The 16,844-nt window shown below is 50.3% G+C and overlaps 1 protein-coding gene across 3 annotated transcripts; it reads right to left on the bottom strand.

The window, feature by feature from the left end:
- Positions 1-2,361: 2,361 nt before the first annotated feature.
- CCDC68 (coiled-coil domain containing 68) lies at positions 2,362-15,726 on the bottom strand. 3 transcript variants are annotated; one of them, XM_074569325.1, is made up of 10 exons: positions 13,753-13,918; positions 10,943-11,085; positions 7,932-8,069; positions 7,225-7,350; positions 6,811-6,939; positions 5,635-5,717; positions 4,934-5,039; positions 3,683-3,766; positions 3,320-3,396; positions 2,362-2,818 (listed from the first exon to the last, which is right to left on the bottom strand). In XM_074569325.1, the coding sequence occupies exons 2-10, from the start codon at positions 11,060-11,062 to the stop codon at positions 2,743-2,745; spliced, it is 939 nt and encodes a 312-aa protein (XP_074425426.1). In that variant the 5' UTR covers positions 11,063-11,085; positions 13,753-13,918; the 3' UTR covers positions 2,362-2,742. The 3 variants fall into 3 exon arrangements, with proteins under 3 accessions (XP_074425426.1, XP_074425424.1, XP_074425425.1); XM_074569323.1 differs by lacking the exon at positions 13,753-13,918 and adding an exon at positions 15,668-15,726 and having other exon boundaries at positions 2,678-2,818; XM_074569324.1 differs by lacking the exon at positions 13,753-13,918 and adding an exon at positions 15,668-15,726 and having other exon boundaries at positions 2,678-2,818; positions 7,932-8,066.
- Between the last annotated feature and the right edge of the window lie 1,118 nt (positions 15,727-16,844).

Here is a 16,844-nt window from a genome sequence, read left to right as displayed (position 1 = left end):
TTGCCTTAACCGTTTTCTGAAGGCTCCATCTTTAACATGCTGAATGTGTGAAGGGTTGTCATAAATACGTTTACATTTTAGAGGACTGGATCATGTAAGAATGTTTATTAATAGCCGTATAAGATGTGATTTTTTGATACCTGCTCCGTAGTGACTCTTTAGGATTGTTTCAAGGTAAGAAGTTTTATCTCCTAGAACTATTTCAATCCCATGGATGTAACAAAAGTTTTCAGCCTAAACTTAAAAAAAAAAAAAAAAAAAAATAATCTGGAGCTGTTATTTTAAAATTTGTATTGTTGGCACTATAACTGAAGAAAAGTGTCAAGTATAAAAATAACCTCAAGCGACTGCTATTTTTATACAGGTGTGAACACTGTAGGAGTTTCAGACCATGCTCTGATCTTTCTTACAAAGAAGAGGAAAAAAAAGTGTTGTAACTGATGTCAAGCTGTTAAAATGAATAGTTTTTTACCTGACTGGTAGGAGATCTGGCTTGAGGCATCTTTAAAGAGAAAGCCAAATTTTCACAGCTTCTTTCCTGTCTTAATTCTTATACTTTAAACATAAATTCCCACCCATATAGGATAAGGTTTGTGGTGTGTGTTGGTTTGTTTTTTTTTTTTTCCCAGAGGATGCTGTTGACTTGGAAGTATTCTTTTTGATGCTGGGCAGATCTGTTTCTAATTTATTGTTATTATTATTTCTATCTGAACTAGTTAAAGGCAACAGAGGAAATGATTCTTTGCTATGTGCTTTTGTTCCATACAGTTACCTAGTTATAACGTTAGAAAATAGACCCTGAAGTTGTCCATCCTCAGCGTGCAATAGGGCTTAATGGACAAACTGTATACTAGAAGAAGCCTGTTGTATCTTATTCAACCTACTTACGGAAGTTAAATGGTTCTCCTTTGGTTTTGTTAAGGTATCTTTCACCTTCCGGATAAACACTAAGCATCCTGTATCAATTACCTTTTAAGTGTTTCCTTTTGTTATGCTACTGTAAGCATGGTTTTTGTTTGTCTTCAACAGATCTGTGCTACGTCTAGTGCTATGAGTGTGACTGAAACTATCTTGAACACAAATAGTCTTTTTTTTTAATTATCGACGCCCCTTGATTGGACCGTGGCGCTTGCTTCCCGATGTTAATGTCACTCTGTTGTACCAAAGTACCCGTGGCTTCAAAACATACTGTCAACTGATTCACTGGTGTCTGGGTTTGTGTAAAACAGCTGAGGAATGTATCCTGTGACTCGGTTTCTGCACTGTTATTTTCAGAATAAAAGTACATTTTTAAAGCTGATGTCTCAGCTGGTTTGGGGGGGAAGCGGAGGCTTCACCCTAAGAGGCAAAGCCTAGTTCTGCAGCATTAGCCATGTGGCAGCTCAGGAAAACTAGTGGAGGAGAAGGGAAAGAGGAGCAGGGCGTTTCAGGCTGGCCGAGGGTTGCTTGGGGGGAGTTTGCAAACCTCGCTGGGGGTCAGCACCCAGCCTGCCCCACAGCAGCCTTGGCACCCTGACTTCAAATTGAGCCAGTTTCCCCCCCAAGAGAGGGCTGGGAAAGGACTGACCACCAGCTCCTTGACAGGGAAATGGTACGATTTACAAAACTCACCCTCTTAAATGGTAAGTACCACCCGGCAGGCTGTGTACCGTGGCGCTTGCTGCCTCACCCCACTTTTAAGCAGGTGCCAAGCTTTTATTTGCACCTTAACCGAGCTAATCCTGGAGTGACACCATGTGTGAATAATTTATCTAAAGGTAGATAAGAAAAGGAACAAACTGAAACTTAGTACCTTTAAGCCTTATTTGAGTATCAACACTTTCCTTTATTTATTTTTTCCAAATGCAGCTCTGCCTGCACGTCAGGGATTAGAAGACTGACCAGGGATACGACCAGGTTCCTTCTGTCCCACAGCGCGGAGGTGAACGTACGTGTGCAAAGCCGCTGTCACTCCCCTGGGGACACCATTTAGCTCCCAAGGTGTGCCACATCTCTCAAACTGGGAGATTGCTGACCACCACAGCACCTCTCCCAGGGTAGAGGGGTGAAAAACCAGCCCTCCCCCTGCAAAAGGGATATCAGCCAGAGGGAAGGCTCAAGGAGGAACTTCACACGCCCACTGACGTGGGCAGAAAACTTAATATTTGCCATGGGAATTTTTTCAGGAAAGCAAGAGCCGGGTTAACCCAGAAAGGGAACTGCTCGCTCCTTGCCCGAGGACGACGTGACATTACAGTGCTGCTACGCCTAAAACATGCTGTGCCCGCCGGGTGGAAGGCCTGAAAGGGCAGGACCACCGCTTCACCTCCCCCCTGCGCTACACCCCCAGGTGGGGAAGCGGCAACTGTAACGGTGTGCCAGGTAGCCAAAGGTTTATTTCATAATCTTACCTAAATGAGAGTCACATTAAGCTGAGTCTCTGCTGCAGTCCCTTTGTGCAGGCAGGTGTCTGCCGCTGCCCGCACCAGGGCAGGTCTGGCAGAGAGGATCCGGCCACGCAACATCCCCCAGGCATGGCTGGGGCTGCCTTTGCCATCCGGGCTGAGCTCACCACCCCTCTCATCAGCTCTTGCCTTCTTTCCAGCTTTATCCGTTCAAGCGCAGCTCTGCAGCACGTGTTGTAGAGAGGCAGCGTGTGCTGAAGGTGCTTTGCAGTAACAAAGAGGCTGTAGGAGTTACGGGTTGCAACAGACAGAAAAAATCCTTCTGACAAAGGTAGGAGACAAATATCCAGTGGTTCCTTTAGCTCTCTTGCTTCCTCAGCCTGCTCAGCATCAGGTAAGGGGATGCTCCAAAAGCTCCAGAGTCTCGCGGGGCACTGCAGAGTGAAGAACAAGAGGGTGGAGATCACTCAGACGCCCTCACCTGCCTGAGCCAGGCTTAAACCCACCACAACCGTATACGAAATAAGTCAGAGCTTTCTAACTATGGCCCTGGATATGGAGGAGCTGAGAGCAGAAACTGGTATCCAGATCTACTCCAGCAAAGGACTGTATCCCCCAGGAAAAGCTCCCAGTTCATCCTGAATGGATGTCCAGGGTTCTGCAGGTGCCCTTGGTTGATGTGCTGAGCACGCCCCCTCTGAGTTGGATGGCTGCCTCGGAGTCAGGACTTGGGCTACCACCATCACCCCACCAGCTACCGAGTTTGAAGCAGAGCTTGTGTTTTTCCTCCCCTTTTCACTGCAGGATGAAGTTTGGTTCCTCCCAGCAAGGCCTGACTCCACGCACTCAAAGCCCTGTGGGGACACCAGAGGTCGCCTGCAAGAGCTACGGGCTCAGCCGTCCCCGTGCCCCGCGGAACCTCTGAAGGTACTCACTCTGTCCAGACAGCTTTGGAAACTTTAGCCTTGGGCTGGCCAGACCAGAACTCCACTCTGTCTTTCAGTTCTTTATTCTGCAAGGAAAAATATAAAATAAACCCCTCTCAGCATAACGTAGCAGGCAGGAGACAAGCCTAGATGCTACCTAGGACCTGCCCCTCCTCCAGAAAGGTTTTTTGGGTGGCTGGAGGGATTTTTTTGTGGGTTTTAGGGGTTGTTTGTTTTTTTTTTTAAAACCGAGTGAAAGATGCAGTGCAAAGAAATACCACCCACAAGCCCAGCGGTGTGAAGGGCCCGCCAACTGTAGAGAACTAATTTTGTTCTCTCCCTTCAATATACCTTTTTACTTTCGGACTCTACCTGTGCTTCCAGTGTAGTCAGCTTCTCTGTCAGGTTTTCGATTTTTTTATCTTGGCTTCTGAGTTCGTTATTCAGTTCCTCTGCCTGAGAGTTAGGAAATAAAGTTTGTAAGAGATTACAAACCTTTATACATCAAAAACGTCTCTGTGTTTAACAAAACCACAGAGTTAAACATCTCATTGTCCCAGGGGAATTGCAGACCATTCAAGTCCCTATTCTTTTACCATAGAAGAACTCAAAATAATTGATAAACTGATTTATAAAACAATTTCTTAGCATACAGTATCACGTTTTCCTTAGCATAACAAGTCTACTCTTGTTGGCATATGCACAGAAACCGGATTATGAAAGCGAATTCATGCGGGACCTTCCCCTATCTGCTTGGGAAAAGACGGGCGCTCTGCGGGGCAAGGGGAGTACAGCAGGAGTTCAGACACACAAAAGCAGTCTGTAAGTAAAAGAGCTGATGTTATATTGTCACTTTGGGAAGCAGGCTGATGGCTTTAAATGTTGTTGCAGCCTTTCGAGGTTGTCAGCCTGCTGGCTTCGCTCGTGGGAGCGGCCTTCATGTGAAACCAGCCGCAGGGTGCGTTTCAGCTTCTCTGGGCAACCTGGGCCAGGGGCTCACCACCCTCACAGCAAAGAATTTCTTCCTAATATCTCATCTCAATCTCCCCTCTTCCAGTTTAAAACCGTTCCCCCTCGTCCCATGGCTCCCCTCCCTGCTCCAGAGTCCCTCCCCAGCTTTCCTGGAGCCCCTTGAGGGACTGGCAGGGGCTGGAAGGTCTCCCCGGAGCCTTCTCTTCTCCAGGCTGAACCCCCCCAGCTCTCTCAGCCTGTCCTCCCAGCAGAGGGGCTCCAGCCCTCCCAGCATCTCCGGGGCCTCCTCTGGCCCCGCTCCAACAGCTCCGTGTCCTTCTGCTGTTGGTGCCCCAGAGCTGGAGGCAGCACTGCAGGGGGGTCTCCCCCGAGCGGAGCAGAGGGGCAGAATCCCCCCCCTCGCCCTGCTGCCCACGCTGCTGGGGGTGCAGCCCAGGCTGCGGGGGGTTTCTGGGCTGAGCCAGCGCACGTTGCCGGCCCATGTTGAGCTTCTTGTCAACCAACAGCCCCAATGTTGAATGCATACAGATGTCTGAATGCAGGGGCCACAAAACCAGGCACTGTGTGATGAGCAAGCTGCTCCTCCCCAGCACACACACTTAAGATGAGCCCAGCATCTCCCAGTTCTTTTCCCAGCCGCACCAGCCTCACCTCTTGTATGATGCCTCGCAGGCTGTGATGCTGCGCCTGGATCACGCACTGCAGGTGGCTGATCTGCTCCTGCAGGGTGGAAATCTGCCTCTGGAGATCCAGGCACCTGCAGGCAAGAGCACAGCACCCCTGGTTCAATCCCTAGGGATCGCTGACCCATCGCTTTGCCATCCCACCTCAGGGTCGGCTCAAGAGCTTGGACGTTTCTGTTCCCAGTCTTGGCAGGAATGTTCCTGAGGATACATGGTTGTCGTTCATACATATAAAGGCTTCCTTATTGATCAGAACAAATAAAACCGTAGTTTGAGACATATTTTGCCTGGTAGGACCACCCTTATTAGCTACTGATAAGTAAATTAATAAATAATGAAGGCTATTGCCTTACCTACTGCATGCACAATATCACCAAAGCAGCATCGGCTCCACGTTGAGAATCAAGAATGGGAAGCAATTGGTGCATGCAAGGTGGAAGGAAAAGTACTAGGAATTTGAGCAGAATCCACATCTAAGAGCTGTAGGACATCAACATATCTATCTTGGCTTCTTCAAGCAATCACAATAAATTAGGTTTTGAACCAGTTGCTTTCATCATGAATAATTTTACTCCCAGAAGGAACTTGAGCAAGCGATTGTCTCATATTCTATGTGAAATAATCCCCCAGAAAGAAATAAAACACACTTTATCACATGCATTTAATCACCGTTTGCCGTCTTCGTTCCTTGACATCATCTGTTGAAGCATCTTTTCAAATGACATCTTCTTCTCCAGCAGAGTTTTCTTTTCCTAAGGAAACAAAGTTATATAAAAGTTGTATTACAATTCCTACCATTTGCTGAGCAAGAGATGTTTGGCTGTACATTCAATAATTCCACTTAGTGTCTGAAAACAGACAAAATTCAGCAATAACTAGACACATCAACCTACAGCAACATCAGCTGGAGCTACAAACCAGTCTGACCTCTCAGAGTCAAATCCCAAAGAGGTGACAGTACTGATTTACCATGAGAAAAGTCCAAACTCTGTTAAAATAGCGCTTCTTTAATTAATTAGCAAAAATTCTTGGGTCTTGTGGGACTCCATGCCCAGGGTCCAGGGGATACCACATTACTGCTACATCCACCTCTCAAAACCTTGTCCGGAGAGGGAAAAATCCGAACAAAACTGATGACAAACCTCTTAGTATCAGAGAGATTACCTGCCTGTGATCAGGATGGAAGTAGATTCATTGACCCCATCTTTACAGTAATCCCAGGACAGGAAAAACTTAGATTTTAAGGTGGTGCTTCTAGAGGAGAAATACCCACCCCTAACAAGCGCGTACGGGAGAAAATACCATGCACGGAGCCACTGCGTCTTCCAACTCAACTAAAGCCACCGAAGAAAATTCACAGTAAAGGAGGAGAAAATTTCTGCAAGTTTCTGTGCGGGCAGCTGTCAGATTGCTACAGCAGTCATTCGCCTGCCCAGGATTTTGGATGCTTACAGTGGCATTTTTCTGAGAGTTAAGGAGCAGTTTTTAGTGCTAGGTTGGCTACGTCTTCGTGTCAAAGTACAGCGATGGGGGAAGGTGAAAGAGCAACTCTTCAGGAGTAGACATCATTAATAGCTACAAATTAAGACTCCTCCTCCGTGATGCTCTACAGGTTTTAAGAAGTTCTGAAATAAGCGAGAGAGCTCAAATTGCATGTTTAATTTCTAGTTAGGGCTAAAGGTTCTCAATTTGGTCCTTTTGAGCCCCAGTTCCAACAGCTAGCATGCCCCAAACCCTGAAAGCAATTAACTCCTCTTCCCAAGTGTCGGCATTCCCAGAGCGGGTTCCCCACTTGGGCCAGCTCCCGGCGCCGGAGGGACAGACACGAGGAGCGGGCAGACATACCTCCTCCATCCTTTGCACGCGCTTCTCCATCTCCTCGATGCAGGTACATTTTTCCCTGAGGCCTTCAGCAAGGCGGTTGGCATCTTCCGAGCTTTGCCGGAGCTTCTCTTCTTGTTGGAGATTGTAGGCCTGGGATCAAGAAGGGCATTAACGCGGGCGGGCTGGGAGCCGGTGAACGCAGCGGATGGACAGAGATGAGGCTCAAGGAATTTCGAGCCACCTCTACCAATCCAATTCCAAGAATTGGGAATAAAACCAAAAAAATTTTAATTTTCTTATTTATCTTCCCCACTGTGCTAGCAGAAGAGACTCAGTAGCTCCTAGGCTGAGTCTGCAGCACGGAGAGAAAAAGCCCGGGTAAATATTTTGATACAGAACAGGATGTTCATGGCCACGCATTGGGGAGATTTGTACCTGTATTTGCTGCTTCTCATTCTCCTGGCTTTTTTTCAGTTCTCCTGAGCGAGTCTGGTAATTCTCGTAGAGTTTCTGGGAGGCGGATCTGAGAGCCTGGATACCTGCCTCTCTCGTGGCTTCCAGCTAGAAAGAGTAATCGTCCAGCACATATATATTGTGCTTTGAAAAAAAAGTGATGTTCTAACCGCATGCTGAAAAAACCAGCCATCTCTACAAGATCAAATTCCAGTATTTACCCTTAAAAAAAAAAAAAAAAAGAAGGAATCCTAAACACCTGTGGGCGATATCTGACAGGTATTTTAGTTTCCAAATAAAGGCGGATTTACTCAGTATTGAGACACACCCCCCCAGCACAAACAAAGGCTGATGGTTTAAAAGGAGAGATGCACTTCCAACTGCTTGGAAATCCATCTGTTGTCAGCTCCCAACAGAGCTGACTCTGCTGCCTCACTAGCCCCAAATGGGATGTGTCCCCAAAAGCAGATTTTTGACATCAATTTTGTTGCCCGCTGGAACGTGAGAGTTTGAGGCAGCCGGGAAAGGGAAGCAGAATCTGCCCCTTTCCCAAAGGAAAGGCTGCGGCATGGGATCACTGAGCAGGCACTGGGCTGCACCAGCTGAGACCTGACTCTAACTGGGCTGCAAAGCACACAGATTCAGCTGAAACTCTAAAAAAGAAACCAAGCCAAAACACCCAAACACACCTTGATCTTCAGCACTTGGTTCTCCCTGCTCACCAGCAGCAGCTGCTCTTCCGTCTCCTTCATCGTCCTCGCAACGGGACTGCAGCTCCAGCCACTGCTCTTGGACTCCGCTCTACTGCCCGAGACTTGAGGATGCTGCTAAAGGAAATGCAGGTGGAAATTATTTTTACAATAATAGAAAAACAGCTTGAGTAATCAAACTGACTCTAAAAGACCTGGCTTCTTATAAAGACCCGTCTCCGGCTCACATGGGGCAGCTCCTCAGGGAAAGGGGTCGGAGCTGCTCCCGGGCAGCAGCCAGCACAATTCTTCCACCTCCACAGATGAGCTGGAATTAAAATGTTCTGCTTGTTCAGCTCGCCAGGGCTTTACATCGGAAATCATTTGCATGGCGATTCCGATTAATAACTCTCTTCCACTCTCTACAGTGTTATCCCACAAATTAATCAGCTTTTACAATATTGCAGCATATTGCATTGTCGGCGAGGCCGCAGAAACGCACGTGAGTAAATGTTGTCCAACACTTCCTTCGAATTACTTCTCGCTCCAGCATATTTTAATTGTTTGGACACATTTCCAAATCTTTTTGCTTCCTAGGGGCTGCCTCTTTGCTCAAAACCACTTGTTTAAAGGGGTTTTAAGTTGCTTAAACCACTTTTCCCCTCTCCGAGGCGTTCACAAACATGTGCTCAGTGCTCGCCTCCCGGCAGGTTTGAGAGCTGGTCCGTGTAAGGAACACGACCTGCCATCGGTGCGATTTCTGCCAGAACACACCGGCATTTATACGGCTTTGGTACACGACACCAAGTTCATTTGTTAAAAATAAACTACTACAAACAAAGGGCAGTCTGTACTTTTTAAAGGGTTCAAACCATAAATCACTTGCTTTTCACTACAGAGGCTTTTCTTCAACCTCATTCCTGCACAGAACAGAGAAAGGAGTAAGCATTTTTTTTTAAAAAAAGAACTTTTTGTGATCGATTATTTCTTAATTAGCCACGTGCAGCCCATTGATCCTTCCTCTCCCTCATTCTGCAGCGCTCTCTTAGGGTCAACTGGGATGCAGAAAAACCGCCTTTTCACATTATCATCACCGTGCTCTGCTGCTAAAGCAAAGAAATAAGATATCAGATCTACTAAAGTGAGTCTCATTGCTCACAATATCTCTTATTAAAAAAAAAAACCAAACACAAAAACCCAAACCAGCAGGGCATGTCCTACCCATTCACGGTAGTTTCAGCATCAAGCAGCTTCCCAGGCCCTCCATGAGCTGGTGTCACCACCAGAGCATGTACTTTTTTCTCCGTAATAGTGTCATGTAAATGATTTTGTATGATGAGATGCTTAAGAATTCATCACAAAATTTTCAGATTCAAAGGAACAGCAAGTATTTGGGAAGTTCATGAAGGTAATTATGAAGGGAATGAAGAAATCTTTTTTCTTTTAACTTAAATCACAACTTTGAGGTCATCTCCTCTGTCATTACACACATTAAAGGCATTCGTTAAAGCCCATTCTTCCTGCATTTCCTCTGGCATTCAGGAAAGGAACAACTCAAGACTATTTCATACGTCTCAAAACTGCAGCACATTGTGCTCTCCAAGGCACTCTCCGTTTGTTGACTGATGCCTCCAGGATCATAGAACGGTTTGGGTTAGAAGGGACCTTAAAGCCCATCCAGTGCCACCCCCTGCCCTGGGCAGGGACACCTCCCACCAGCCCAGGTTGCTCCAAGCCCCGGCCAACCTGGCCTTGAACCCCTCCAGGGATGGGGCAGCCACAGCTTCTCTGGGCAACCTGGGCCAGGGGCTCACCGCCCTCACACCAAAGAATTGCTTCCCAATATCTCATCTCAATCTCCCCTCTTCCAGTTTAAAACCATTCCCCCTCATCCCATGGCTCCCCTCCCTGATCCAGAGTCCCTCCCCAGCTTTCCTGGAGCCCCTTGAGGGACTGGCAGGGGCTGGAAGGTCTCCGCGGAGCCTTCTCTTCTCCAGGCTGAACCCCCCCCAGCTCTCTCAGCCTGTCCTCCCAGCAGAGGGGCTCCAGCCCTCCCAGCATCTCTGTGGCCCAGGATCTGCTGTCCCATGGGTCATCCTCCACCTCCTGACATGCTGGTCCTCCAGGTACCCCACACCAACACTTCTGCTTCAGATCAGGTTGCTCACTGCTTCAGAGCTTCCAGGGACCAAGCCCAGCCGTAAAGCTCAGCTCAGCATCGATGTTGTATCACAAACGTCTTCAAATAAAAACTTGCAGGTTCTAGCTTGCACCACCAGCACAATGTTCAAACTGTTTAGCAGGTGGAAGAGCACCCTTAGATACATATATTTTTTTTATGCATCATATCTCATGTTATTCTTATTGTTTTTCAACTATAATGTGTCCATCCTGCCCTTCCTAACTATTTAGTCACTGTCGTTGTCTGCAAAGCAAGCAAAGAAGCTCCAACCATACGTTTATTCATGCTCTTTTCCATCTTCCCGTCTTTTTTGCATAGGACAGCCAATTTTTGATAAACCTTTGATGGACCCAGGACAACCACTAGCCCAATATCAATCTGCTCATCAGTTGCGCTACCGGACACCCTTTCACTTCCCACTGGGGACACGTTTTATCTCTGCAGCATCTCAGAGCCTTTCCCCGTGCCAATGCTACCCACGGCCAGGCTCCTCCATCCTCCTCCTCCTCGCATCTCCCTGCCGCTCAAGAGCGGTGACGTTGGGTGGGGACGCGCACTCGGGTGTCTCTTGCAACAGTCCTAAACGAGGGCTGGAAAAACCTCACCGGTTTTAAAGTGGTTTAACCCAACCTAAGGCAGCGTTGGCTATAATTAAGTCACTACCCCGGCACAAACAGCATTTCTAGAACCGATGCGTAACCCGGAAGGTTTTCCAAGTGCGTATTGCCATGCAGGTCAGAAGTTTCTCTTTCAGTCGTTATTAGTCTTCCTCCCCCTGTTTCCTGCTGAGGCAACGAAAGGAAGAGAAGAGCAACAACTGCAGAAATACCTTTTTCACGTATTCGGCTTCCTCGGTGATTTGGGAACACGAGGATCCATAAAGGACGTAGTTTCCCTCCGAGCCGCGGTCTTCTCGTGTTATTTGCTCCGTGAGCAGCAGGGTAGTCATCACTATCCGCGCGTTCCGCTGTTCTGCGCAAGCGAGAGGAGAGAGGGGCTTGTTTCATTACGCAAGGATGGAGAATAATCCCATTATTTCGTCCCATTTCATCACAGCTCAGCTTTAGGGACGTGTCAGAGCCAAGCAGGCATTGCAAGCTTAAAGCACCAAACATTAAGGACCACTTAAAAAAAAAAAATTCAGACAGCTGATTTTTTTTTTTTAATAGAAAAGATACTTTCACGCATTATTTTCACTGAAGATTTCAATTACTTTTTACTAACAACCTGCACCCCAATCCTATATTATTTCAGAAAACACATGGCCGGAGATTCCCAGGCAGAAAATAAGTGAGTAACTCACACGGGCATGGAGTTTAAGAACGAAACAAAACTTTTACCATCCACCTGCGACGTCTATAAACTAAACTCAATTATCCTGTGCACAGAAACCTTCCCTCCGCCAGGGAATTCAGTCCACGCTTGGCTCCACGTTCCCAGTGACTCCGCCAGAGCAGAACTGGTTTTAATCAGGTTCAGGAGGATTATCCCCATCCTGCTTAGATGCCAGCAGCAGCACAAAGCTTGAATGATACCGTAACTCTCAGAAAAAAAAAAAAAACAAACCCACAAACTATGGGGGGGGGCGGGAATAGATGGGAAACAAAAAATAAGGCTTTTTTTCCTCCCCATATTGCGCAGGGAGAATCAAGTCCCGAGCCCCTTCGGTTGGGTTTGCGCTGTGCAATGGTGACATCCAGTGTCAGCTGCGTTGCTCTGAACCCAGCGCCTGGATCTCAAGACGCCGGTTTCCAGCCCCATCCCGGCTGCACATCAGACAAGCTGATTTTTTAACGAGCACATTTGAAGGGTCTGGAACCAATTAACGTTAGCACAGAGGGATAATAAAGCCACTTACGGAGCTTGGAGGGCGTGGATGGGCTCAGAGTGGAAAAGACAGAGAGTGGTTGCGCTTTGCAAAGCTTACAGATAATTTCCGATAATATTTCATTTAAAAATGAATTTATTTTTCAAAGACTGAAGTTCAAGGTCTCGGGGCTCCCGCCGTTCAGCTCAGTAACAGCGCAGCACCGATGCCGCGGGCCAAACCCTCCCGTTCCCTGAGTCATCCCAACACCGAGGATTGCAGCACTCCCAGGATGATTTAGCACATTTCTTAACTGGCTCATTTTCTAATAAAATATAATTAGGCGACTTGAAACATTTACTGCTGTGTTGGAGGAAGAATGCCGTTCCCACGGAGAGTGGGACAGAGCTGCTTTGCGCAACTGCCCAGGTGGATCGGCAGCAGCTCACCCACACCAGGGACATCTCAGTAGTACCTCATCTCCCAGGCAGACAACAGCAGAAAGCTAAATTAGAAATTAACTATGAAGAAATTTAACACAAGAGCTTTAAGTGCCCCAGGGCTACTAGGACTCCAATTCTTAGGCGATTCACAAATTTGAAATAAAAACTCGTATTGCTTTCCTTTTTCTCCACTTTCTAAAATACAGGAGCATCAGCAGACGCCCCATCCCTGGCCATCACGGAGCTGACCCGTCCATTCTGGACATGGGAGAGAGGAGGAAAATCAGGTTGCGCAAGAGTGAGCTCCCTTTCCTACCATGGCTTCTGCTTGAAAAGCAAGGAGGAGCTGGATACCCAGGCACAACCTTCGAGGGCTTTGACCTCAAGCCAAAAAAAAAAATCATTCCCTCCAAATGTCATCCCCCGATTTCACAGTGGCAGAGTTTATCCAGGCTGGGGGATAAAGCAGAAATCCCAGGTGCTTCCAGCCGTGGCACAGAAGAGGTTTTTCGCGGGTACAGAGGACGGTTCCCACCAACGCTGCAAGGGGTTAAACAAAGTTTGTTCTGTCTTGCTGGCTGCTGGTTTCCACCCAGCAGCTCCTGAGTCACCCAACACAAAGGCAGCCCAGGATCAATTCTCCTTCCAGCCTATTCTAATCCAGGCTGAAACCTCGCTCGCCCCCAGGGAATAAGTCCTGGAATGGAAATGTTTGCCAGCTCGGAAGCAGCTGAGCCAGGAGAAGCCAGTGATAACAAGTCCAGCTCTCTAACTTGACCTACTGGCTCTGCGCTGGGTGGGAGAAGTCCTTGGGAGGGTCCTGCTTCCCCAGCTGGGAAACCACCAGCAGGGTGCACAGCTGGAGCTCACGGACCTCAGCACTCCTCCGGGCAACCACCATCAGCAGGGCAGCAGCCCACCGGGCCTCACAGCTGGACTTGCCCATAGGGATGCACAGCTGGAGCTCACGGACCTCAGCACTCCTCCGGGCAACCACTATCGGCAGGGCAGCAGCCCACCGGGCCTCACAGCTGGACTTGCCCATAGGGATGCACAGCTGGAGCTCATGGATCCAGCACTCTTCTGGGCACCTCTGTCCTCGCGGTAGGGGGTGCCAGCAGAACCATCACCCCGAGCTCAGCACCACCACCCCCCCCCAGCCCCCAGGGGATGGGTGCTCAGGGGGTTGGCACCCCTGGAACACCCTACAGAGCGATCGGCCCCGGAGGAAGCTCCGCGCCACGCAAACACTCCCTCCGCTCGGGAAGCGAGCGTAACAAGAAGCGCCAAGTTCATCTATTATTGACGGACTTTCCTCGCTAGAAGGCACAATTTCAGAGGCTCAGCGTTTGCCGAAAAATCCCGCTGCCGCCCTGTATAAACACTCACCTTTGGGTGACCCATGAGGCACGCCGCCTTTTCTCTGCTGGGCCCGGGATTGCCAACGCAGGGGTGACAAACGCAGAATATTCAAGCTCTGTTTTTACAATTGTAAGAGCGCATCTCTCCGCTTTTGCTTACCATGGGCGGCTTGCTCGGAAGCTCCCAGGAGGGAAAATCCAGGACACAGCAAGCAGGAAAGCACCACCCTCGCTTTACATAAGGAACAGCCCAAACTATTCAGAATAACGTTATTTTGAGTAACATTCCAGTAGAAACGAGTGGTTCTGCTTGTCCAGAAAGTGATGCGGCTCCTTGGCCACCCTTTTACAGGTTCCGCAGAGCCGAAGGTGCCGCAGAGATGGGTCCCCCGGGTGCGTGGGCTGCAGGGGACAGGCAGGATTGTCACAGCCAGGGCAGGCTGGCAGCTGAAGGGGGACACCTGCGAATTTAAAGGGACCAACGGCAGCTCACCCGCAGTCACGACAGCCAGGCATTTACCCTACACCTCTTAAAGCTGGGCAGTGTGACCAGCTCTGAAACCAAGGCAGGGCTGCACCGGAGTAATTCCAGTTGCAATTAATCCATTTAATTGCAATTACCGGGAGGAGTCAGATAAAGTCAGTCCATGACAGCCTCCAGCTGAGTGCTGTAACTCCAACACAAGGTTTCTGCAGGGTTTCCCCCCCACCCCCGTGCACGCCCCAGGGAGAGCCAGGTAAATAAATACCGCACTGCTTCCACAGCTGAGCAGGAGTTTATATAGAATTTATTCGCCTTTTAATGCCTGGGCACCCCCAGACAAGCGGTTATTTGTACTGGTGTCCTCACAAGTGGTGGAAAAATGTTGGGAAAACGGTTTTTATGAATACATGAACGTTCACGTAAACACGACCGTCCCTCCGCAGGCAAATACACCTTTTTTTATACTCTCCCACCGCACAAAAGCGCTTCCGCAGGCAGCTGAAGGAGAGGGCAAAGATCAGATAACCGGGGACAGGCAGCACAACACGCAATTAAACCCCAAAATAAGCAGCGGGGACACTTTGCAGACAACCCCCAGACTTTCAACCACGAGGCATTCGCTCATCCAAACGGCAACAACCTGTGCACGAGCCGTGAAGAATAATTCACTTTTCTCTTTCCACAGACTCGTTAGCGAGGGCAGGGATACGGGAAAGAAATAAATGGCAAGAAATAAAGCAAATGGGGGTTTGCTTTATTAAAAGCACGGAGGGGGGTGGGGTGGGGTGGGGTGTGAAAGGCAGCGCCGGGGGACGGGGATCCGTCAGGGTTTGGTTTCCTGGGGTTTGCTAAGTTGGGGGAAATGCTGAAAAAGCACTTGGGGTCCCAGCCGGCAGCAAAGGACGGCGAGACCCAGCAGCTTGGGCCCCAAACTTGGGGATGGGACCCGTCCCCCAACAGCCCCCAGCGCAGCGGGGCCCAGGAGGGGCTTCTTTGGGTGCCACTGGGGGCCAGCGAGGGGGCTCTTTGGGTTCCACCAGGGAGGAGGTCGGAAAGGGACCTCTCTGGGTGCCACTGGGAAGGGGCCCTTTGGGTGCCACTGGGTGCTGGGGAGGGGACTCTTTGGGCGCCACCAGGGGCCAGGGAGGGGATTCTTTGGGTGCCGCCAGGGGCTCTTTGAGTGCCACTGGGGGCCAGCAAGGGGGCTCTTTGGGTTCCACCCTGGAGGAGGTCGGAAAGGGACCTCTCTGGGTGCCACCAGGGGCTGGGGAGGGGGCTCTTTGGGTGCCACCGTGGGGGGCTGGAGAGGGGGCTCTTTGGGTACCACTGGGGGGTTTGGGTGCCACCGGGGGCCGGCGAGGGGGCTCTTTGGGTGCCACCGGGGATTCTCTGGGTGCCCCGGGGGGAAGAACGGCCGCCGCTGCCCCCGCACCCCCCCGCAGCCGGAGCCGAGACTCACCTTTAGAGGGGACGGACATGCTCCCCCCCGCCGCCGCCGCTCCCGGGCAGCCCCTGAGCCCCCCCCACGCCGACACCCGCCGCTGCCCGCTCCGCTGCCGGGGCTCGGCGGCCCCCACCCGCCCGGCCACGCCCTCACCTGAGGCCACGCCCCCCGACCACGCCCTCACCTGAGGCCACGCCCCCGCGCCGGCTGTTCCCTCTTGGGTTTGTCACCGAACTCCTCTTTTCCTACCGGGGGGGCGGGAGAAGGTGCGCGGCGGGGTGTCCCACCCGGCTGGGGGGATCGGTGCCGACCGGGCGGGAGGGAAACGGGAGGGAGAAAAGGGGGAAAATGGGGTCAATCCAGGTAAAAGCGAGGCACGGCGCGGCGGGTGTCTTGAAGGAAAAGGGGAGCAGCCTGAAGAAGAGGGCTCGAAGGAAAAGCATTGGCGGAATATGGCGGCGAAAGGCACAGACATACTGGGAAGCAGGCTAAGGGGGAGGAGGTAAAAGGGAGGACGGGCGAGCAAAGACAGAAGTGGTCCATAAAGCCCGTTACAAACAGGAAAGTCTTGACCGGCAAGTCCAGCCCCTGGGACTGTCGCCCTCCCTGTCTCACAGCGCTCACAAGTGCACCGGCCTGCACTCAGTTTTCTGTTTCCAGCAACATTTTGAACCTGAGGGGGGTTTTGCCCAGGCAGGGGAGAGCCCAGTGCGGCACACCCGTATGTCACCTGCCATACGTCCCCTGCCATACATCCCCTGCCATACATCCTCTGCCTTATGTCCCCTGCCACACATGACCTGCCATACATCCCCTGCCATACATCCCCTGCCATACATCCCCTGCTATACATCCCCTGCCATACATCCTCTGCCTTATGTCCCCTGCCACACGTGACCTGCCATCCATCCCCTGCTATACATCCCCTGCCATACATCCCCTGCCATACATCTCCTGCTATACATCCCCTGCCATACGTTCCCTGCCATATGTGCCCATGTGGCCGGGGAGGGGGGTCGAAACCCTCCTGCTGTGCCCACACAGCACCTCCCCGGGGTTAAAGGCCCCTTTTCTGAGCAAGGCCATCGCGATGCTCCCTGTGGGAGCCCTGTGTCCCACCGACAGGTCTCCATTGGAGCAGAAGAGGATTTCCTTATTAATTAGTAATCGGGTAAGAAAAAAATGGTGGGTT

Source organism: Larus michahellis, chromosome Z (genome assembly GCF_964199755.1).
Source record: "Larus michahellis chromosome Z, bLarMic1.1, whole genome shotgun sequence".
Lineage (NCBI taxonomy): Eukaryota > Metazoa > Chordata > Aves > Charadriiformes > Laridae > Larus > Larus michahellis.
The sequence above is the reverse complement of the archived record's forward strand: the minus strand, read 5'-3'. Positions and strand labels throughout refer to the sequence as shown.

Coding starts and splice junctions, on each gene's coding strand:
- CCDC68 (XM_074569323.1), bottom strand. Junction 7,351..7,931: donor ACCAAGTGCTGAAGATCAAG/GTGTGTTTGGGT, acceptor TACTCTTTCTAG/CTGGAAGCCACGAGAGAGGC. Junction 6,940..7,224: donor ATGAGAAGCAGCAAATACAG/GTACAAATCTCC, acceptor TCTTGATCCCAG/GCCTACAATCTCCAACAAGA.